Genomic DNA, 22,572 nt, shown 5'->3' with positions numbered 1-22,572 from the left:
CTGGTTCAGACGTCGATCTGAGCCGATGATGAGGTGATTCCCTCTTTGACGAGTGGCTTGGCCCTGTCTTGGCTTAGCAAAGAGATATAGATAGGAAAGACGAGTTTCTGTTTCTTACTCTCGCGTAGCCTGACAGGTTTCAGGGCTCAGGGGCCAAGACACAAGCATCTCATCTCGAGGGAAACAGCAACACGTAGGCACAGGAGCGTCTTGAATCGTCTGACTTTTGTTTCGTTACACCGATCTCTTATTAAAAGACACAATTTCAGCAGGTCTGGCCGCCTTATCCGTCCCCGCGCAGTCGACGGGAGCCTGCATATCGACCACCGTCACACAAGAAAATTGAGCCCCTGATATCATCAAGCATCAGTGATGCCTTATCACCACTGAGCCATTGGCTTTCACAAATCGAGACTTGAACTATACCATCAATCACAATCCAGCTGTAGTTCAAATAAACAGTAAATTCTGTATCACATTGCCCAAATATGCATCTAATACCTTACTAATGCAGCCATCATCAACGTATATACAACCCCGTTTTGTATCCCATCCAATCCCATTACTTTTGTGTCTCAAACAAACTAAGCAGCCGCCGTAATCTGCTTCAGCGGCTTCATCGGTCCCTTGCGAGGCTCGTCCGTCCGGTCTATTCTGTACTTGAGCTTGACGCCCATGGCCGCCAACTCCACATCCAAAAACTTGAGCGCACCGGGGACCACAACCTGCGTCGTCTGGTCGCCGCCCACCCAGCAGTTGCCCTGGCCATCCTCCCAAATCTCTCCCTGAATTTCCGTCAAGTCGATGCCCTCGCTGTCGTCGAGCCTGACGGCACAGTTTCGGCAACGGACCATGCTGGGAGCCTTCTTCTTTCCTGGTGCGAATTGAGATACTGTGGGCTGCACGGACAAGAATGATCCGCAGCGACGGCAGATCCATGATCGAGTGTAATCTGAGCAGTTGAGCAGTCTGTCTTGCAGCAAAAAGGCTGTGCCGTGTGCCAACAGGGCATCACGTTCCATTTCTCCCACACGGATACCACCACCTCTCTTTCTGCCCTTGATGGGCTGGCCTGTTGTGGGCACCACAGGACCAGTGGTTCGCACCTGGTACTTGTCGTTAACCATGTGACGTAGTCTCTGGTAGTAGACTACACCGATGTAGATATCGGCACCGAGCTCCTCTCCCGTGATGCCAGAATACATGGGCTCGTTTCCGTGGTAGTTGAATCCGGCCTTCATGAGCTGGTGTCCGAAGTAGTCTGCTGCCGTGTTCTCTTCGTCAAACCTGAATGGAGTAGAATCCTGCGCCAGTCCATGCAGAGCACCAGCTTTTCCGGCCAGCGACTCCACAAACATACCAATCGTCATTCGAGACGGGAAAGCGTGAGGGTTGATGATGACATCGGGCTGAATACCAGTCTCGGAAAAGGGCATATCCACCATCGGCCATTTTTGTGACAAGACACCCTTCTGTCCGTGTCTGGATGAGAACTTGTCACCAATGACGGGAGAACGAGGGATACGGATCTTGATGGAAATCGTCTGCAGAGGCTCAGAGCCTGATTCGGCACCAATCAGTCGGACCTCTTCGATGAATCCAATCTCAGAGTCCTTGTATTTCTCGTAGTGGGTGAGTCCGTCAAGGTTGACCAGGTTTCCGTTGTAATCGGGGGTGACTGTGTGCCATGCGCACAAAACATCATCTTCCTTTACCATTCGGCCAACGTGCGGCAAACCATCGTCATCAAGCATGCCCTGGTACGCCGCGCTGACATAGCTGTGAGGGGCGAAACCAAACATTTTGACAACGCTCTTGGCAGCCCTGGTTCTTGAGTCATCCTTGAGCGTGATCTTCTTGGTCTTGTAGACGGTACCGTGACCGAAGCCTCTTTCGTGAGCAGACTTATTGATGATCATAGCATCGTCCATGTCGTAACCGGTGTAAGAAATGACAGCAACCACTGCGTTCATGCCGTTGGGGAAGTTGTCGAAGCCATAAGTGTTGTGAAGAGGGGCACGGACAATGGGGGTTTGACCCGTTTGTATCCTATAGGACTTGTTGTCTGTTCGGTGTCGAATGGCCGTACCTGGAGTTCCCATAGTTTGTTTACCCATCTGACACTGGTACATGTTTCGGGGAGATTGGTTAAAGTCGGAGAACGGCGTCATGTTGGCAAGGATGGAGAGCATGTTGGTTGGGTCGAATTCAACGTGTGTAGACACACCAGACTCAATCTCCTGCGGAACGACAGCGATTGACATGTAAGGCTGCTCGTAGGGGCCGACAAAGTCTTCTTTCTGTAGGGGCAGGTATTTGACGGGTCGAACCATTCTGGACGGGGTGGATGTCAGATACAGACCCGGGTATGAACCGCCGTTTGATGGGGGTACGTATCCGATCTCGAGCTGCAAAGGTACGTTGTGCGAGCCCTCGACCTTCCAGTATCTCAAGCAGTCCCCGATTCGCAGTGACTCCTTCGGGGTGGACCATCCGAGGATCTTGCCATCCAGCATGACAACAACACTCTCATCAGTGGACGCGGATGATGTTTCAACAGCACCGAGCTCAGCGACCAGCGCAGGAATGCTGGAAACATCGATGTAATCCGTCATAATCTTGCACTTGTGCGTCATGTGGTTCAGCAAGCCGCAGGGAGAACCATCAGGTGTGTGGACAGGGCACATGAAGCCCCAAGATTCCGGCAGCAGTTTACGCACGGCTGTTGTCTTGAGTTGGGCGAAGAAGGCACCACGGTGAACCATTCTGAAGTGGCTGATGAAACGCAAAAAGTTGAGCTTCTCTGCCACCACAGTGAAGCCTGCTGTTTGCTGTAGATCCAGACCAGAGGCACTAACCAAATTACCGGTGGAAAGGAAGTATTCGAGGCCATTGGCGATATTTTCGTTTGACTTTCTGAAGATGCCACCAGGGAACTCCTTTCGGAATTCTTCTGAGGTGAAATTCACAGCAGGGTGTCTTCTCAGGTAGTCTCGGATGGCCGTACGAACGCTCACGCTAAGGAACTCGTCTAGCCTCTCCTTCAAAATCTGCGAGTAAAGGAATCCACCGAGCAGAATTTCCTGGTTCTGGATGGCATCGGGATTGTCGACGGCGCATTCACCAGCGGCCAAGGCGTAGAGCTTCCGAATCATGAACAGCACCATGTGGAACTTGTCGAGATCTTGCTTCTCAGTGACGTCGACATTGCCCAGATGCACGCAGACAATTTTTCGCAGGAATTCAGTTCCAACCTCGTAATCTGACATGGTCTCCGGAACTCCCAAGACGACCCTGAACTTTTGGCCCAAGTAGGCACGTGTTTCAGACTTGCTGTAGAGGCGATAGGCCTTGTATGTTCGCAACAGGAGTTCTACACGATCTGTGAGGAAAGTGTTTTGGGCCGACTTAGAGCCCATGGGTCCAATCAGTCCCTCAAAGATTTCTCGGTCGTTGGTTTCCACCAGTGCCTTGAGAATCATGATGACGGGGATAAGGTATTCGTTCTTGCGCCAAGAAAACCTGAAGGTCACATTTCCATCCTTCAAGTAATGCAAAACATTTGTCTGCGACGTCTCGTCTGGTCGTACTGATCGCAGAATGATACCGTATGTGGTGTATCCGGCACCTCGATTTGTGAAACTCGGACGGTTGATGGCCATGGGAAAGTTTCGCTTGTTCACCTGCAGGAGACGGATAATCTTTTCATTACCGTTGACAATAAAGTATCCACCAAGCTCTTCGGACTCTTCTTTTCGTGAAACCAACAAAGCAGGCGAGTTATTCTCGAGGTGACATCTGTTTGACTGTTTGTAACTCGTGAGTACGGCTCGTCGATGATAAACACGCTGGGAGAGATGTAGGAGCGTCATACCTTGATCATAATAGGAACCTGGCCAAGCTCTCTGGTAAATTCAATGACATCGCCTCCATTGATGCTGTACTCAAAAGTGGCGGAGAGCTTTCCTCTGTAGGTAGCGTGTCTCTCTCTGCACTCGGCCGGGAAAATTTCTCTGTTCAGGGCCAGCTTGTTGGATGGCGGCACCTGCGGCTTTTGCAGGGTCACCTCCTTGATCCGAATCTGGAGGCGGTTTTTGCCTTCTGGGCCAGCGCGGTCGTTGCCATCGAGGAAAACTTTTGTGCCAATATCCGCCAGGCCATGGGCCAGAAGGCCGGGCTTTCCATCGCCGCGGAAGATGGCGTTGAACGACTCAATGTGGGGGTTGACTGCTAACTGGAGAGCAGGATATGCGGAATGATCGGTAGGAGGATTGCGGAAGAGATCCTGGCGACGCAGAGTGTGAAACTGGTGGTCCCATTCCGTGCTGGTGGCTGAGGGCGCCATGATGTCGAAGTAGCTTTAAGCTCGGATCGCAATTCTTGCTTGAAGATGAATGACGAGGTATTGGGGTGTTTATGAGATGCAATGCCTGAATCTTAATGCATCGAGACAGGCAGCTTCTTCTTGCGCGCGGTGAATATTAATGAAGCGCCTGTCCCAACTCAATTGCAATTGGAGGCTATCCGGCAGACCCTTCACACAGGTAGCTTGCGATTGCAGAAGAAAAAAAAAAGTTGACGATAAGACTGGGTCACATGAGATAGCGCTATCGATAGTGGCAGTCCACAGTGACATATGTCAGCAAGCAAAAGCGAGGCGGGGCACGTTTGATGCCACTTTGTGCTGCGGGGTGGCTTCACTGTGAGGTACCTCTGTACAAACTGTGGCTTCACTTTGATGCGCCACTCCAGGAACAGCTTCTGATATGATGGATCCAATGGTTTTATAGGGAATTGCTAGCCAGTATCCCAAGTGTACCATCTAACATTTCGTGTCTTAGATCTAATGCTACATGGGTAGGTAGCGAGTGATGATACCAGAAACTAGAGGGGATTTAACGGTAGTAGTAGATACTAGAAAAATATAGGGATGGCAGCAGATACTAGAAACGTGTAGCCATAATAGCAGATACTTGAGCTGGATATTTATTTCTTAATAGACTAGTAACTGCCAGATAAAAGGCTTCCTTTAGCATTCTGTTCTGAGACTTGAACCGCTTACATGAATTCCCATCCTTACATCAACTTAAGCCTGTTAGTTCGTCAGCCATCTTTTACTTAAGTCTTTAGTGCTATAGGCAAAATATCACTCCTTCGCGTCTTTTATAGCCTACAAAGCCATCCATCGTATAAACTTCATCATATCATCATGGCAGCTGCGCAGTCGATCCAATCAGATGAACCTCCATATCCCTCATTCGAGGAGCTTCGGAGGAATGAGCAGCGTGTCCTCTTCTCTCCCGCCGCCAAGCGTCTCTACTGGCCTCTGGAAGGCGTCTTCCCTTCCACAATATCCGTCATGAGGACTGCTCGCAGCGTCGGCGAGCTTGACCCCTTCTTCAGACCAGACACCAGCGGCAGCGGTAGTGGTACCTGGCATGAGATTTCATCGCTGCCTCTGACCGACCCAAAGGTCTCTTCTATTGAGGCTTCACTGCGCGATCTTGACCAATGGGAGTCTGATTGGCTAGCATGGCATAGGGACCATATAGCTCCTGAGTTTAACGCCGAGTATACCACCTATGGAGATCTCAGCGATGAAGACCGGCCATATGCGAACGAGCCCAAGGAGGATGGGAGCTGGGAGGAGGACTCGGATACGGAGTTTCTCATACGATGTTGCGGAGACGATAGACCGCTTAGGAAGAGAGGGTTGAAGATCAAAGTGACACCTTCCGCCGGCAATAACTTTGTCACTGTGCATGACTATGTCCGTGGTAAGTCTTAAAGTCTCTCTCCTAGGATGTTGAAGAGCTTTTCCAACGATCACTCTTAGCTGTGCATCCATGGCTCATGGGCCTACGTGGGGATATTATACGAGCAAAGGCTGTTGCTCGTCCCATGCCTTATCCTGAGTCAGGGGTCAACCTCGAATGGATAGTTAGCAACCTGACAGCGCCGCAACACGAAATAATGACGAAAGAATTTTGGACTGAGATGCATCGCCCGCCACGTCCCATAGACGCTGCAACCTCTAGATTACTGCAAAGAATAGGCGCAAGGACGGCCCAGTAATTTACGGTCTATCTTGTCGTCTAGTCCAACCCTCAGCCATACTGGACACGAAATTCCTCATCCTACATGTAATATGGACGTTGAAGAAATGGTGCTCGGCTGTTAATAGGAATTGTGAAGGGTATCAGGGTACAGAGTTGAAGTGCTAACCACATGACTGAGTAAGTTTGTAGAATTTGTGGAATGTTGTGACTGACTGGGCTGCTAACAAATAATAGCATATGAACATACGAGAGATTCTTGTATCTTATACCACCTTTTTGAGTTCAATATAGCGACTCGGAAAGCTCTTTCAGTTTGATCTATCGGGCCCAGGTATCATCATAATTATATTAGAGGGGCTGGCCATTACCTGTTATACATGGCCTGTAACCCAACATTTCTTCTGGTCCTAATAATGGAAGAGCCCTGCTTGCGGGCCCTCGCTACAGATGCTCGAGTCTGTCTCACCCCACCAACCGACACAACGAGATCCTGACAATCCTTTCTGAACGGGCCTTTAAGTAGTGGTGAGCCATAGCTGATTAAAGCTACTTTGACAATTGTCCCAATATTGCGTGCTGAGAGCTCGGAGAACATTTTTAGGAATGATGCCGGCCAGAAATCCTCTGTCAATGTCCTCAAATTTTGGCTTAAGACTTCAACATCGATGATAATATAGAGACGCGGTATACCCTGGAGGACTGCTGCAAGAATATTAATCCAGTCTTCTTCTGACTTTGCGTCAATATGAGACTTGAGATGAGGGACCAGAGCTGCATCGGTGTGGATACTTTTGTTGACAGAAATGGCCTGTGAAATTATATACTTAAGTAGGTCGATTGTCGACACTTGTGCTTGATCGGCAGGTGTTTTGTCAACGTTGAGCGCTTTCAATGCCCAAATAACCGGACACTTTGCATCAAATAGTATCGCGATAGATCTTACGCAAAAACTCTGGAGATGGAAACGTGTCTTCCATGTTCCATTAATAATAACAAGAGACGAGTCTTTGTCTTTATTCCATTTTTGGATTCTTGAATCAAGCCAAAATGCCTCTCCTTTGATTGACGATTTCGGCTGTCGCTTCTTAGACACGAACAATAGCAACTGAAAAGCTTTGATGGGATCTGGAAGGACAGCAACAGATAATTGGCTCAAGAGCTGCATAAGCTGGACTTCGGATAGCCTCTGCCGAAATTCGATTCTCGCCGACGCATTGATGCCCTGTTCAGTCACCATAGAGATTTTCATGTCCGAAACTGCTGTTATTAGTTCTGTAATACTTTCGCGAGTCAGCTTTTGCTCATGCATCATTTGAGCAATACATGTGTGCATATCTCGCTGCTCAGCGTGACTGCTGTCTAGAGCCATCTTAGACATTGTATCAGATAGAGACGATATAGTTGCCAAAATATCACCATATCGCAGCTTAGTAGGCATCGTGATTGATTGCAGCATATGCGTCATTTTACTCTCTCGGTACCAGCTAAGGGCCCGCAAAAGAAATTTGAGTATATTGACATATATCTCAACAATGACTTGCCTGATTTGCCGAGTTGGGTAGAGTCGTATGATGAGTTGTGCGCGCGATATGACATGTGCGATGCTATTGAGCCCAACACAGAGTTGCGAAACAAGTTTATGATGGTTTATGACTGACTACAAGCTTTATCTCAGACAACCAGAAACGAAAGATATGACTAAGGATAAACCTACGAGAAGAAGAAACTTCATAGCACTGTAGGCTAAAGTCGAGTATTCCGGTTGTTGTGGGAGTAGCACGTCCATGATACTACTATAACTGTATAATTTCTCCGAGAGATGCAATAATCCTTTACGAAGTCTTGAATTGCCTTTTCGTTCTTCGTAGTAAACTCGGGCCTCTTCGACAGAAGCGAGGACGCTCTCAAAGTTCCCATACTTAGAATCAGTGATCCACTGCTGCTGCTTTCCATCTTTTGAGAACTCTGCAGAAAATTCCGCTAGAGCTTCCTCGAAAATGCGCTCAGCGCCGGCCGTACTTCGATGAAAATCGTATCAGCCACCGATATTCTTCTTTAGTATACCGACTGTGGAAAACTTACCATTGGGATGCTTCTGATGAAATATACCAAGCACTAAGCGCACTTGATTCCGAAGTCTCCATTGTCAAAAAATATCTTTAAGGTCAAATATCGGGGGATTAGTCAATGAACTGCTGTCGTTCTGCTACCAAAGGTCGACAATTTCATTAGCATAACTTGAGAACATTGAACGGGACACTGTCGCCTGCATGCTACGTGTGACTAGGTAGTTGGCCAGCCTCAGAATCATACCCAACATATTGTACATGCAGCAGCGTTCATAAAACTGCGCCACTGCGTGCGTTGTACTATACCAACTGGTAGCCTCTTACTTTCGGAGCACCAGGCTGATAAGTACATGCATGTACATTGCTGCCTAATGCCCAGGTACTTGTGCGTTGGGCAGCCTGGATTTGACACTGCCTCCATGTATGTATACCAAGGACCGCCGTGACGTGCAAAGTGAAATTGTATCTCTGTCAACAAAATACTCGTAAGAATACGCGCAAATTATATCGTTAATAACGCCCCAGCGAGCAAAGGATCTGGAACCGCTAGCACAGGTGAACAAAATGCTAGTATCCGTTAAGCCGCCACGGCACAAAATGCTGTCAGAATATAAAAGCAAACGCTCGGAAAATATCCATCACAGAGAAAATGATAACGACGATGGATATCCGGGCGGCGCAGCCTCTCCTAACGAAGAGCAAGTTGGTAAACAGAAGTCAAACAAGGCTAATCAGTTGCCATCTTCTGGGAGATTGACATCGATACAAACTACTATTTCAGATGACAGAAGTCAAGGAAGTGAATTTCATCGCAATAGCCACATTCTCTATGCATTAGACAGAACTACTGCAAATGATAAATCTCAAGACGAGAGGAGTTTTGGCCGTAGCCCTGGAAAGATAAAGTATGTAAATGTATTATGCATATCCATCCTCTTATACCCAATGTTACCGACTACCAAACTAGATACATATTTAGCTAAATGTTCTATTATAGTACTGTAGACATGGACACTGTACCAGACTCTCTATCGCTGTCAAGGTTGCTGGAAGAGCAAAATAAAACACGTCTTATGTTGCAAACAATGAAACATCAACTACAGGAACTTGATCTTCATCAAGAACAGCAGCATCAACAGCATCAACAACAACAGCTACAACATCAACAACAACAACAGCGACAGCCAGAAGAAAATTTTATAGAACACTCTGACTCACTGAACTCTGCTCTTCAATTGATCACAAGAGCCCTGAATATCCAGGACGAGCCAATGTTGACCATGGAAACTTTGCAGGCATACGTGCTGGACCTCAAACTGAAAGAGAAAGCGCAACAAGCAGCTTATCCAAAAGTTCAATTAGTACATCGAGTATTGAAACAGATCCAAGACCCAGATAGGGAGAAAGAAATGCACATGTACCTTGATCAGCCAATGTGGTTAGGGGGAGCGACATCACATAGGGAGGCTCTTGCTGGTAATCTTCCACTGCAGAGCACCTCATCTTACCTATCAAAACGCCCCGAGGTCTGTTGTCTTATATACAGAGATTATGATGTCACTTATATCAATCGAATGGAAGTTTTGGACGAAGACCACGACCAACCAGTTAAACCAAAGCATACTGCAGAAACTGTTGCGTTGGTAACCGCGAGCCTTACCACTGCGGTAGCCAAGTTCCTGAAATACTACAGTTTCAATACACCAGATGATGTTACGGTGGAATCAGTAGAATTTTCAGGTCTGTGCATTGCCATATATCATGCACGAGGCGACGCCTTGATACCATTTTTGGAAACATTGGAGGGCGAACAACGTGATCAATTGCAAGTGCTACTAAATTTCTTCATATCTCAGTATGAAGATGAGTATAGCCTTGTTGATCATATGACTCGCAGAGGTATAATCACCCAAGAGTACATTAAATATCTCTTCAAGCCTGGGGAAGTTATTGTGAAAGACCATGATCAAGACGCAAGAGGTTATTTGAGTATGTCTTGGCTCAAAGACATCGACACGGCAGATAAGTCAGACCGGAGCTCAAGCCAGACTAAAACTAAGAAAGCTTTCAGCATGAAAGCTTGGAGCTGGGAATTGGATAGCGGGTTCTCAAGAGAAGCCAAAAATCTCATTCTACAATTCGATACGAAAGACTCCCCAGAGAGAAAAATTAGTGATATGAACTTTCGACCACTCCGTTACGTGGATGAGCAAACGCAAACAAGGCTGAAAGCAAGAGGAGAATGGTTCTGGAAATGTCGTGTGAGACGCATGGTATGTTACGATGACACACAAAACAGCCAATATTACTCTGGTGATGAACGATACATGGTCGATATGATGATATATCACGAATTACACAAACCTGACTTCTTCATGCGGCGTCCACTTATTGACTCTGAAGCACTGAAGCAGGAAAATCCTCCTGACGAGAATTTCCTTTATCTATCGCCTCTGACAGTAAAGGCATACAATCTCAAGAGGAAGAAATGGGTGGATTTAAAACTTGACGGGCTCCGCGAGATTTCTTGGAACAAACAAGCGTTTGAGAGCCTTGTGCTCAAGGAAAAAACGAAGCGGCTGATTCGAGCTCTCGTAAGCAATCAAATCGAAGCAGAAAAATCCACAGATCTTATCAGTGGTAAAGGAAACGGCTTAATCATGTTACTCCATGGGGGACCGGGTACAGGTAAGACATTGACCGCTGAAAGTGTGGCCGAAATCGCCAAGCGGCCACTGTATCCCGTTACATGTGGAGATATTGGAACTAAGCCAGAAGATGTTGAGAGGTATCTCGAGTCTGTTCTTTATCTGGGAAAGACCTGGGGGTGTGTAGTCTTGCTTGATGAAGCAGATGTCTTCCTGGAGCAGCGCAGCTTGGAAGATCTACACCGTAATGCGCTGGTGTCGGTATTTCTAAGAGTTCTGGAATACTACGACGGGATCCTGATCCTGACAAGCAACCGGGTTGGCACCTTTGACGAGGCATTCAAATCCCGCATTCAACTGGCAGTCCATTACAATAGCCTGGACTTGGACCAAAGGACCCAGATTTGGCGCAACTTCACACGGCGTTTAAAAGACCTGAATGAAGAAGGCATCGATTTTGCAGATTTGATGGATAACATCCCACAACTTGCTCGCAAAGAGATGAACGGAAGGGAGATTCGCAATGCTATTACAACAGCGAGACAATATGCTAGATGGGAGCGACAGCAGGATCATAGTTTCAAGCTGGACTATAAGGTAATGAAAGAAGTGATTGAAACGGCTGGAGAATTTGACGACTATATCAATACTTTGAATGGTGGATTTACGCAAGAGCAGTTGGCAAAAGACGAGGGAATACGCTAGTGGTATCTTCAGATTGTAATTTTCATCAATATATTCATACTATTTTCATTAGTATATTCATATTATTTCCGTTAGTATCTTCATATTCTCTCCTCTAGTATCTTCATATTATTTCCTTTTTGGAACACTATTACTTGCACCTAGTTTTTCATGCGAGGATGTGATTAAATCTCGATCAAATAACCGTGACTCGCTTGTCAGAGCTTCAACAAAGTAGGCCATCAACACCTTATTAACGAAGTGTTATGAATTGATATTTGATAAGATGTCCATAAAGGCAAACATCATATGCTCTGTGTAGAAGATGTGATGGACATGTCTCTTCCCAGCCCTTGTCTTTGCATTAGTCATCTTCATCAGCAAGAGGCGATTCGAGGGAACATATGATATCGATGCAAAGCTGGGTCCATATAGCGTGATGGCTTAGCATTTGCCAAGCTGTAGAGTGCTGCTAGGCCTCATTGCGTATAAATCGACATTCCTAGCAGCTTATGTGTGTTCTGATTCAAAGATGGCTTTCGTATGCTGTGTCTGATTCCGAGTTTAGTGCCTCTGTACTGGGTGGGAGACTAACAGTGGCCGAGCATCACAGTCGTCAAAGTGACGGATGACCTCGAATGTTGGTTGGTGTGCCTAGTACTCTATTTGGGAGATATCAAGGTGTCATAAAGTGGTGCTCGACGTAATAATGCCTAGCTTCCCCCTCCAAAGCGGCCCCCCTGGTCGTGATATTTCCGCATCTTGTCTCGTACATGGAGCTTAGGTATCTGTGTTCCACATTCAACCCATCTTCTTCATCTTGACCATGCTAGGAATTGCAGGTCCTATTACAGTGCTCTATATCAGTCATCTTCATCATTTTTTTTTTTCCAGGCCAGCTGCTCTTACCAGGGGCACTCTAGCGTGCAAATGTAGCACTTATTCAGAGCAGGGTGCCAGAGATATTAAAAAGCTGCCAGGGTCCCAGCATCTCTCTCGGTTCTGTAGGCGCCGGGACTTTTGCCTCGAGGACTGAAACCTCGCTTTCGATGCCTGCACCTCACCTGTCGATAAAGTGCTAGGCGCCGGAGCAGGGGCTCCAAATCGGAAACGTCGTCGCATCCATTTTCTCGCAAGAGGCGCCCCGATCGTCCAGATCAGGATGCAGCCCTCAAAGGAGGCAAAAGAGAGCTAGCAGGGCCTCGTGAACAGAGCACTGGGCTCGATGTCTTCGTGTGTGACGGGAGGTGCAGCATCCAAGTTTATGCGGTGAAAGAGCGTGCCCGTTTTCTGTTTTCAATTTTCAATTTTTTCTTCCCATTTGACCCATTAGATTGGAGGGAATTTTGAAACGAACATGGATTCGATTACTGGAATTTCGTGATATTTGATACAGATGGAGCCTCTATTACTACTAGACCCCAAGCTATGGACACGGACATACTACATACAGTACAAGTCCCAGGTTCAGTGGCGGGGCAGAGGGACAAAGAAAAAAAGAACCGACGAAAAAAAATCAATGAAAATGGGCAAATAAATCGCTGCCTGTCATTGAACCTTATCCGGCCCGCCAAAGCTAGCAGCGGCAGGTACTAAGCAGGCCGACCACTTTCCACTTTCCAACCCCGCCATCGTCAGACGTGCATCTTCGTCCTCCTCATCCTTATCGATATTCCGCCATCAGTCATCCATTTCCGGCTTCACGACTCGTCTGCTCCTCCTCGTCTGCTCCTCTACAACAACATAACATCAACATCATCACCATCGCCATCACCACAATATCGATCACAACAGAACTACCGGCTGCAAGACACACCCCAGCACGGCACAGAGACAGAGACGAGACACCGCAGCAGCTGCCAGACCAGACCTTGCTATTCCTGTAGGCGCTGTGCTCCAGAATCCACCGTTGCAGGCGCTGGAAATGGCATAGCACAGCTGCAGCCTGTCACTGAGAATCACCACATACTCGTACATACTCGTACATCAGTCCTGCCCCAAGGCAAATCGTCCATCACCAGGCCTGTCCTCGCATTACTAGCCGCAGGACTAATCACCTTCTACCTTACTATCCCATACCTGCACAGTACAGTACGGGGTTGCTGCCAGTGAGAGTGAGTACTACAGACAATCCATCTGAGACACACTGGGCCAAAAGGTCCAGGTCTGCTTGCACAAGATACGGGGTGCCTTTTATGCATCCTCACGAGCCAAACCCCCGGCTCATGATCGGCCCAGTCTGCACAAACGAATGAAACGGCACACTTTGCACAGGGCAGCGGTTAACCTCGATTGGCAGCGTAGGTCTGGTGACTCGACAAACACAGCATACCCGCTTCCATACGACGTCCCGAAGTTGCGCACGCACGCACGGTACAGCTTCTCTTGGTGCGCCGCTGCGACAAACCACAGCTGCGCTTTGGTTGGCTGTCCCTTTTTTCCCTCTCTCTTCTAGCCATCCTTCTGGCCACTAGCCGTCCAGATAGCGGAGCAGAGCAGCTTGCCGTCCTCATGCTCCCAGTTTGCCAGCTTCGGACCTACGTCAACAGGTACTAGCTGTCGTTGCGATACGCCATCTCTACGCCAGGCCCTACGCCCTGCTCTACACTCCAATTTTTTTTTTTTTGGCTGCTCCATCTCCATCACCCTGCTCTCTACGCATCTTCTACGCATCTACGCTCATCTCTGCCGCCGCCCTCGCATTCCAGACGAGCTCGCGGCGCCCCAGGTTAGCTCTCCCAAGACCCCCAGGAGCTCGTGCTTCGACGCCCGTCAGCCCGCTCGCTGCTCTTGTCTCGACCACCATCCATCTCCCAGGTGGGGTTCCCTCTACTTCTGCCGCCAGGCGTCACCTCAAGCCCTCATGTCACTTGGACCAACCGTTGCGCAACAACCTTGAATCTTGCTCTCTCCGCATCCCTATCTTGCCCCATCTCTCGCTTTTTTCTCCCTGATTTTTTTTCTCTTCCCTGCAAGGGCATTACGCATCGCCCAAACGCAGTCGACGAGCTTCGGCACGAGCTTACCTATTCTTCCACAGTTATAGAGTGTCGACCTCCGCTACTGCTCCATCTAGCCGCATCGGCCCTATCGCATGCCAGGCGGCAAGCTTTGCACCCGCACGACCTTTGCGCCGTTGTCGGTAAATCGATAGATTTGTCCACGAGCTCACGCAGCGACGTTTCTCGACTGTACCATTCGTATTATACATTTGGCAACGACGGCCGCCATCGCGCGACTTCCTGAGACATCGACAAACGTTTGACCGCCGGTCGTACCGCCGAATCGACTTCTTGCAACGCCATCCGCTGATACCGTTTCCCCTCATCCTCATCCTCATCCTCATCCTCCCCCCTCCTCCCTCCTTGTACCAACATACGATCGACGTCTCGCATAAACGATTTAAACATGGCCGGGTTATTCAGAAAGGTGTATGACTGGTTGTTGAGGACGTTTTGGTGAGTCGCTCTGCTGCGCCGGTATTAGAGGCGGGGGTCCCACGATACACTGGGTGGTGGTGTGTGTGTGGCGTTGCTGTGTGTAGATGCGATGCTGGCCGTGCTGCGAACCCGAATCCTGTCCCGTGCTATGAGCCATGTGTGTGCCTGTGAAATCTGACTGGTGTCGATAGGGCGATGGAAATGGAAGTGACCATGGTTGGTCTGCAAAATGCCGGAAAGACATCGTTGCTGCGAGTACTGGCTGTAGGTTTCCCCCTTGCCACACCTTGCTGCTTGGGGCCAGGCTGACTGAGTTGTTGGGATGATCCTTTAGGGTGGAGAGTTTACTCTTGAGTAAGTGCCCTTCCATTGCCCCATCCCCCTTCTGCCTCTTCCTGCTGCCATGGAGGATCTGCCGTGGAGGATCTGCACTGGTCAGCTGCTCCCTCTCGGAACCATGGCAAGCATGGCAACCCCTGAAGATGAGTTGAACATGTCGGTCCAGTTACTGACTGCGAGTCTTGTGTAGCTCGATTCCGACGGTCGGGTTCAATATGAAGCGTGTGCAACGGGGGCATGTTACACTAAAATGCTGGGATATTGGTGGACAGCCGCGCTTTCGCACCATGTGGGAGCGGTATTGCCGTGGTGTCAACGCCATCGTCTTCATCGTAGACATTGCGGATGTAGAGCTCATCCCCCAGGCCAAGGAGGAGCTTCACTCCCTCATGGCCCACCCGTCCCTAGGGGGAATCCCCTTGCTTGTTCTGGGCAACAAGTCTGACCTCCCAGAGAAGCTGTCTGTCGATGAGCTGATTGATGAGCTGGACCTGAAAAGCATCCAGCACCGTGAGGTCTGCTGTTACGGCATCAGTGCTAAGCACGAGACAAATCTCGACGCTGTGGTGCAGTTCCTGGTGAAGTGGGCTGGTCGGTGAAGGACTTTGCCTTGTGTGCCTGGACAGGCAGACGACTGAGCAGCCGCCTGGTGGTCTCAAGACAGCACATGACCTATGCTTGGGAGCAACAAGACCAGGACGAAGAAGGATGCTGACCATTAATCCCCCTAATGCCCCAGAACTCCCCCAAGTGCAAGAGGTCGACTAGACCTGGCACCTTTTTGAGCGAACCCACAGCCTCTTCCCCCCGCCTGTGCGGCGTGGAGGCGAGATATTTCCGGACGGACGACAGTTGGTATATAAATTTCCTCTCTCACGAACTCTCATGAAAGATGATGGCGACCATGGCAACATTTTGTTTTGTTTTTTGCCCTCGATGGGGGCTGGCCCTTTTGACTAATCCCCCTTTGGCTCCTGGCATGGACGGAAGTAGAGACGGCGGCATCCGGAGGCATCGAGTGTGAGATATAGAAAACGGAACCGGGGCTTGGAGCATGGTGGGCACTTGCCCGGTGTGTTTGTGTGATTTGCCCCCCCTTTTCCCCAGTTTCTTTGGTTTGGATAAGTTGCGATGTTTTTTGTTTCCCCTCCCGCGGACAAGATCAACTCCAAGGCGCGCCTATGTATAGCAAGCGATCCGGGCGATGAGATATGAATGATGATTTATAGCATTTTGTGAGAACAAGGAAAACAAAGACAAGAACAAAAACAGAAACAGAAACAGACAGGCTCCTCAACCTCAACGGGACCCGGTGATGCAGGTCGATCAAGGCTGGCGACGTGCGAGAAGCGAGAGCTTCTCATTCACACGCCATCAAGCAGTGAGTGAGCTGTAGGCCTGTATATGTAGAATGTAAAAGAATCATTATCTGGAAACCTGGAAACAAGAAGATCCGTGGAGTGTCCCGGGTGTTTGGTCCTGGCAGCCAAGGTAGGAAAGGTTCATGGATGGGGATGCGCGGGGCTTGGACGAGGATGGAGTTGATTGGTGGGCGTGTGGGGTTAGTGATCCCATCACCACCAAAAAAGCAAGCCACGAAAGAATGCAGCTTGCTGATTGACAAGGAGGAAAAGCAAAGAAGAGGAGAGAGAGCGGCAGATGTGAATAGCACTGACCCAAGTATAAAAAACAAAAAGAAACGAACGTAGGGAGGGGGGAAAGGAAGAAGAAGAAGAAGCAGCACGGCAAAGACGGTGGGTTGACGGATCTCGAGGCTACACACGGACCACTTGATGCGTTGGCCAACTCATCACTGCAGTTGACAAGCGCCGCATTCCCTGTCTGGTGATTTGCTTGGGGGTTTGTTTTTTTGCTGGGGGTGGTTTTTTCTGGTTTAGGGATCGGGAGGGGTTACGGGTGGTTTTTTCTTCTTCTTTTGATTTGCTTGTGATTTTTGGCTATTTTATTTTATTTATTTTCTTTTCTTTTATTATCTTGTATCATGCTGTGGTTGTCTGATTTTATTTTATAGAGGTAGTAGACTGTAGCAGTGGTAGTAGCAGTAGTATATGGCGCATGTGCATGTGCATGGTGCAGCAGCGCATGTCTTATGCTCTATGATGCGATGGGCGTCTTCCGCCCAGAAGAGACAAAACATCCATGTATGTACTGTACATACACATACACGACAAGAAAGAGAGGAGAGAGCCGAAGAAAAAACATGTGTGTGTGTGTGTGTGTACCCGTCAAACGGTATCCGGAAACGGGGGGTTAAGAGAGACCGGGGTGGTTTGTGTCTGCTTTAGTGGTGGGATGAGCAGAAATGCCAGCGCATCAAGTAGGGGTGGGTTATTTATTTGTCGGGGGTGGGCATGGGAGGCTGAGAATGGAGATTTTGTACGAGTAAAGGTTACTGTGACTGCGGGTTTGTTTTTGTATGGATTGGATGGGGGGAAGATGGGGGTTTTCGGTGATGAGATGGGATATGTTTTACGGGGTTTGTTGATCTTTTTTTCTTAGGTGTTTTGTCCTCTTGTTTCTCTAACTGGGATTGTTTTGTATCATGGGCGTTTGATGGTGAGACTGAGTGGACGGCAGAGAGAGAGCATGGGGGGCTGGACCAAAGGTGAGTGATATGAGTACCATATGATGATGATGATGCAACGGAGCATTGAGCCTTGAAGCAGCTGGTCATTTGCCTGTCATGCTGGACCAATCTCGTGTCAAAGCGAGGAGAATTTTTTCACTTTTTTACTCTCTCTTCCGTCTCTTGCAGGAGAATTTTTGTTGAGGTTGCAGGAGGCTGAATGCATGCATAGATTCGCTGTTAAAACTGCTGCAGCGGCGGGCATTGTTGAGAGAGGCCTTTTCCTTTCGAGTCTTTTGCCCGAAAATGCCCATGCAATGTATATGCCATGTACATGTAATGTAATGTAGTGCGTAGCAGAGTGCATATGCAGCATGAAAAAAAAAATAATGTCAGAGGAAACGTACGAAAAAACGAATGAAGTGATGTGATATGATATGACAAGAGGAGATGATAGCCAGCACCGAGAAAAGAGGGGGGATGCGGGTGGTGTTTATAGGGTTCTGCAGGTAATAAAGTGAGAGCCCGGTTTGATGACATGGCAGCGGGTGTTTGGGCGGATAAGGGAAGCACGATGTAAGGGAGTTGAGGGTTTTTGTTATTCGTTTTTTAGGGGACATGCTAATGCGATGTAATGTATGTAATGCGTGTGTGCGTAGATGGGTGGGTTTGTGGGTGCGGTATTATGTATGTTATGTGGTTTGATGGGATGGATTAAGTTGAGGTCGTGGTTGAAGGGGATTTGTTCGCGTGAGGGCTGGGTGAGGAGGGGGGAAATGCGGCGATGAGGGGTAGTTGATTGAGGAGGATGACGATATTGGGATTAATTTTAGAGAGGGGAAATGAGAAATGGGAATAGTAGAGAAGATTTGTGGTAATATGTTATTGTGAAGAGAGGTACATGTTGTTTAGAGTTGGAGTGAGATGTATCTATGGTATATTACGGTGTAGAAGAGAGTTGTGATAACCTTGAATGTAAAAGTGATGCTCGGATCTCGCTGTGATCAAGTGCCACAGCCGCATCTCCCACGGTAGATAGGATAGTCACTAGCCGATACGACAAAGAGTCTAGATTCTACCAACAGACAGCTTATTCGAAAGATGCAGCTCAAATTCAGTTAGTTAGTCCGTTGGGCCGCCAGACGCTGCATCTGCCACTATCCTAGCTACAACAAACAGTAACGACGTCACTGTTTTGGGTGTCAACGAACAATACATCTCGCCCCCACCTTTGGATTGATGCAGGTATTTTTAGATATTCCCTTTCTCTCTCCTCATTTTTGTTTTCTTTCTTTTTTCTCATCGTGGCTTTTTGGAGTTTGGGGAGTAGACATTGCTTCTCTGTTTTCTGGGCGTTTTTCTTTTTCTTTGTTTAAGAGTTGAAAAGGGCGTTGTTTTTAAAGGTTGCAATTGCTTTTAAAAAAAGAAAAGAATTGGGAGAGGTGAATGTGAGTATATCGTGATGTTACTGAGAACGATGACTTTTAGGAAGAGAGGACTGACATGTGAAAATATAGCCAGGCACCTCTTAGAAAATGGAGTTTTGACATTTGACTGGCGAGACACACTACGCTTGACAGCAGTAGGTACCAACCAACACCAACATCCATCCCATATTGATGAGCATTGAGAGGCTGACTTCAATTTCTTTTGTTATACAGGACGTGTGTCTTTAATTTCCAAATTTCTCTTCTTCACCTTCATTTTTCGGCTTTGTTTCCACACGGTAAAACAGTGTGAGAACAACAGCCAGTGGCCAATGCACCTTTTGGCTGGGCTGAGGCGTAACAGACAACACGCTGCTCTAGTCGATAGGTATACAGAGAACAGCGTCAATGACACTTCTCACGCGACACTGACAAGTGTCACTGATGCTGCACATATGTAGGATAGGGACGGGGCAGTCTGTTCTTCTAGCTTGCTCCCAAAAGGAGTGTTGGCAGCTCTTATTTCATCATCAACTTTCTTTTAATGGACACCAAAAAATGGCATTAATGGTAATGGGATAATGGGGGGAGGCAGGATAAGAGAATGGCTGAGGCAAACTTTCGCTTTGATTCACGTTCGCTTCTTGGATTGTGTGCTCTTGAGCATGCATTGCTTGCTTCATTAGACAATATTGGTTATAATGGCATACACGTCTCAGCTCTATTTGGACTGTTTTCTAGTACAATATGCATGCGTGAAAGAATATAGTAATGCCCAAGACTCCCCTGTACACCTAGCCAAAAGAAAATAAAAAATAAAAAATAAAACAATAATCATAAAAAGATATCATGTCCTGATTGCCTCCCTTCCAAAAGAGAATATGCATAAATAATCAAGCATAAATAGGTATTCAAGGATAATCCGTAAACCCAGCCGACTTGCCGCTCCTGTCCAGCAGGTACTTGTACTTGTCGCCCTCCCTCCGCAGCACCGGCGGAATGTCCTGGTTCCGCTCGATCCTCTCAAACGTGTCGATATCCCGGCCCCAGACGTCCTTTCCGTCACGGACCGCCTTGGCAATGTTGTCCTTGTTACGGAACTCTTCGTCATTCATCCACACGTGCGAGAAGCTGGCCATCTTGTTGAGGAACTGCTCCATGGTGGCGAAGCAGCTGCTGCAGTGCCAGGCGGCGTTGCTGAGGCGCGACTTGTCGAGGTCGCGCAGGAAAGGAACACCGCCGTCGCCGTTGCGCAGGTTGGTCGGGCGGACGGTGCGCCAGCCAGTGTAGTAGGTGGCCTGGGGGTGCGGCCATTCGGGGCCCGAGTGCAGGAACTGGAACGAGTAGTAGTAGAAGCGCGAGGCCAGCGTCAGGCGGCGCGGGAAGTTGCACGTCCGCAGCAGGAACAGCGACTCGGGGCGCGGGATCTCGTCGACGTCGGCCACGAGGATGACGTCCCCATAGACGGGGGCGGCGCGGCCGGCCAGCTGGGGGAAGACCTGGTCGTACATAGCGTCGCGTTGTAGATCCTCATAGTCCCAGGGCCGCTTGGGGTCGAAGGAGGCGGGAAAGGTGAGCTGGTGGTAGACCATCTTGTCGTGGAAGCGGCGGAAGCGCTCCCAGCTGGCCAGCACCGTCAGCGGCTTGTCGTTGCCCTGGAACGTCTTGGGCGACTCGACAATGACAAAGTAGTCGACGTGGTCGTAGAGCGTCTCGAGGCGGATCTCCATCCAGTCCAGCTCCGTGTTGACCATGAAGAGGTCGTAGATCTTGCGCTCGCCCGACTGCGACTGCGGCGCGAAGACGGTGTAGCCGTGGGCGTCGCAAAAGGCCCGCGCCTGGGGGGAGGCGTAGTAGTCGCGCGCCCGGGACGAGAAGTTGAGGTGCGAGGGCAGCTCTTCGCCCAGCACCAGGTCGAGGTTGGAGATGCGGCGAAGCTCGGGGTGCGAGGCGAGGAGAGGCTGGCCGAGGAGCCAGTAGGACAGGCTGAGCAGCCCGGCGACGAAGACGAAAGTAACCCGGGAGGCCATGTTTGCGGTTCTATCTCATCTCATTGCTGGAGAGAAGGGAGCTGTTGGAGAGAGCTGTCGAGGGAGAGCGAGAGATAGAGAGAGAGCGCAAGAGAGATGATGAGCTGCGTAGGATCGCCGGAATACGATGGATGGGCGGAAAAAAGCCACGCACAGGGATCGACGCGTAGAGAAAACGCCGTGCAGTAGGCCTAGAGTATCGGATTATCACGCCAGCTCTGGCACTGCAGTCGAATCGAATCCCGGCTATTGGAACAAGGGTCTTGTCTCTCTCTTTTTTTCCTGCTGTCGCACCTCTGCCCTTTTCTAGTCCATGATTCGCACGAGTGAGATGATACGAGCAAAGCTACGACACAAACGGTGTTGGCCGTCAGCAGAGCATGAGGGTCCCCCCATGGCGGTGGTTATGGTGCCTGGATTTTAGTGTTTAGTGTCACGGTACATGTACCCGCAAGCGGAAGTTGTTAGGTTGGATTATTGATGGTGTCAGATTCATTGCGACGATGCCGGGGAGGCAAGGGATGAACAATTGGTGAGAGAAAAAAAGAGAGAAAGAGGTCTGAGGAATTGGTTTAATTGGGCACACACGAGGCCTTATAAGGAGGCTTTGATGCGCTGGAAAGGGGGAATTGATGCCAAGAAGCCGCTCTCCCTTGGCTGCGGTGCGACACGGCCGCTGAAGAAATTGCGTAGCGAGAGGCTTGCAGGGGGTTTGTCTTGGGTGGTTTATTATACGTGTATTTAAGAAGCTGCCAATTTGTGTCCTGTGACTAACATATTAGAGGAAACAACTTGAGGTTTGTGCTTTTTTTTAAAGCAGATAGTTGGATATTAGAACAGTTTGAATGATGCTGCATAGAGAGATGAAGCTGTAAGTACCTCTCTAATCTGTGTTAGACTCATTCATTGTAGGTGATTTGATTGGAATGGAATAGTAGCAACTTGGCGCAGAATGAATGACTAAGCTTCGGTTGTTACTTTTGTGTCACCCAGATAAATGCAGTTGTAAGGTGTTGAGGAATTGGTGCAAATGTAAAGTCATCAATAAATCCGGCATGTAACCACTGCATTTAACCGCCAGATTAAAAAGCCGAGTTTAATAATTGTTGCATTGCCCTTGTGTCCTTGTGCCAACAGAGTAGTACTTGAGTCTTGAGCCATTAGCCACCAAGCATACCTAGCCACAGTAAGTTATAGTGCTGATGATAACAGTAAGGAAACCAAGGATAATAGCAGTGAAACCAAAGAGATAGTCAAATTAACACTATACTATCCTTATCATATCCTTC

General features: G+C 48.6%; 6 protein-coding genes across 6 annotated transcripts; 3 read left to right on the top strand and 3 right to left on the bottom strand.

Moving 5' to 3' along the window:
- Positions 1 to 584: 584 nt before the first annotated feature.
- T069G_06542 (RNA polymerase rpb2, domain 6 domain-containing protein) lies at positions 585 to 4,345 on the bottom strand (the record flags this gene model as incomplete). The annotated part of the gene is made up of 4 exons (XM_056173752.1): positions 585 to 2,624; positions 2,721 to 2,953; positions 3,008 to 3,806; positions 3,875 to 4,345. 4 exons carry the CDS (start codon positions 4,343 to 4,345, stop codon positions 585 to 587), a joined length of 3,543 nt encoding a protein of 1,180 aa, XP_056027331.1.
- An 864-nt stretch (positions 4,346 to 5,209) lies between these two features.
- T069G_06541 (uncharacterized protein) lies at positions 5,210 to 6,075 on the top strand (the record flags this gene model as incomplete). The annotated part of the gene is made up of 2 exons (XM_056173751.1): positions 5,210 to 5,777; positions 5,837 to 6,075. The coding sequence occupies 2 exons, from the start codon at positions 5,210 to 5,212 to the stop codon at positions 6,073 to 6,075; spliced, it is 807 nt and encodes a 268-aa protein (XP_056027330.1).
- Positions 6,076 to 6,423: 348 nt separating this feature from the next.
- T069G_06540 (uncharacterized protein) lies at positions 6,424 to 8,203 on the bottom strand (the record flags this gene model as incomplete). The annotated part of the gene is made up of 3 exons (XM_056173750.1): positions 6,424 to 7,716; positions 7,774 to 8,077; positions 8,142 to 8,203. 3 exons carry the CDS (start codon positions 8,201 to 8,203, stop codon positions 6,424 to 6,426), a joined length of 1,659 nt encoding a protein of 552 aa, XP_056027329.1.
- A 1,010-nt stretch (positions 8,204 to 9,213) lies between these two features.
- Positions 9,214 to 11,481, top strand: T069G_06539 (ATPase family associated with various cellular activities (AAA) domain-containing protein; the record flags this gene model as incomplete). Its single annotated transcript, XM_056173749.1, has 1 exon — positions 9,214 to 11,481. One exon carries the CDS (start codon positions 9,214 to 9,216, stop codon positions 11,479 to 11,481), a length of 2,268 nt encoding a protein of 755 aa, XP_056027328.1.
- A 3,387-nt stretch (positions 11,482 to 14,868) lies between these two features.
- Positions 14,869 to 15,838, top strand: T069G_06538 (ADP-ribosylation factor family domain-containing protein; the record flags this gene model as incomplete). Its single annotated transcript, XM_056173748.1, has 4 exons — positions 14,869 to 14,918; positions 15,092 to 15,164; positions 15,235 to 15,254; positions 15,430 to 15,838. 4 exons carry the CDS (start codon positions 14,869 to 14,871, stop codon positions 15,836 to 15,838), a joined length of 552 nt encoding a protein of 183 aa, XP_056027327.1.
- A 4,326-nt stretch (positions 15,839 to 20,164) lies between these two features.
- T069G_06537 (glycosyltransferase family 17 domain-containing protein) lies at positions 20,165 to 21,283 on the bottom strand (the record flags this gene model as incomplete). The annotated part of the gene is made up of 1 exon (XM_056173747.1): positions 20,165 to 21,283. The coding sequence occupies one exon, from the start codon at positions 21,281 to 21,283 to the stop codon at positions 20,165 to 20,167; it is 1,119 nt and encodes a 372-aa protein (XP_056027326.1).
- Positions 21,284 to 22,572: the final 1,289 nt, after the last annotated feature.

The sequence above is a fragment of the Trichoderma breve genome, chromosome 4 (genome assembly GCF_028502605.1).
Source record: "Trichoderma breve strain T069 chromosome 4, whole genome shotgun sequence".
Lineage (NCBI taxonomy): Eukaryota > Fungi > Ascomycota > Sordariomycetes > Hypocreales > Hypocreaceae > Trichoderma > Trichoderma breve.
Note: the sequence above shows the minus strand (reverse complement) of the source record. Positions and strands in the feature narration are given on the sequence as shown.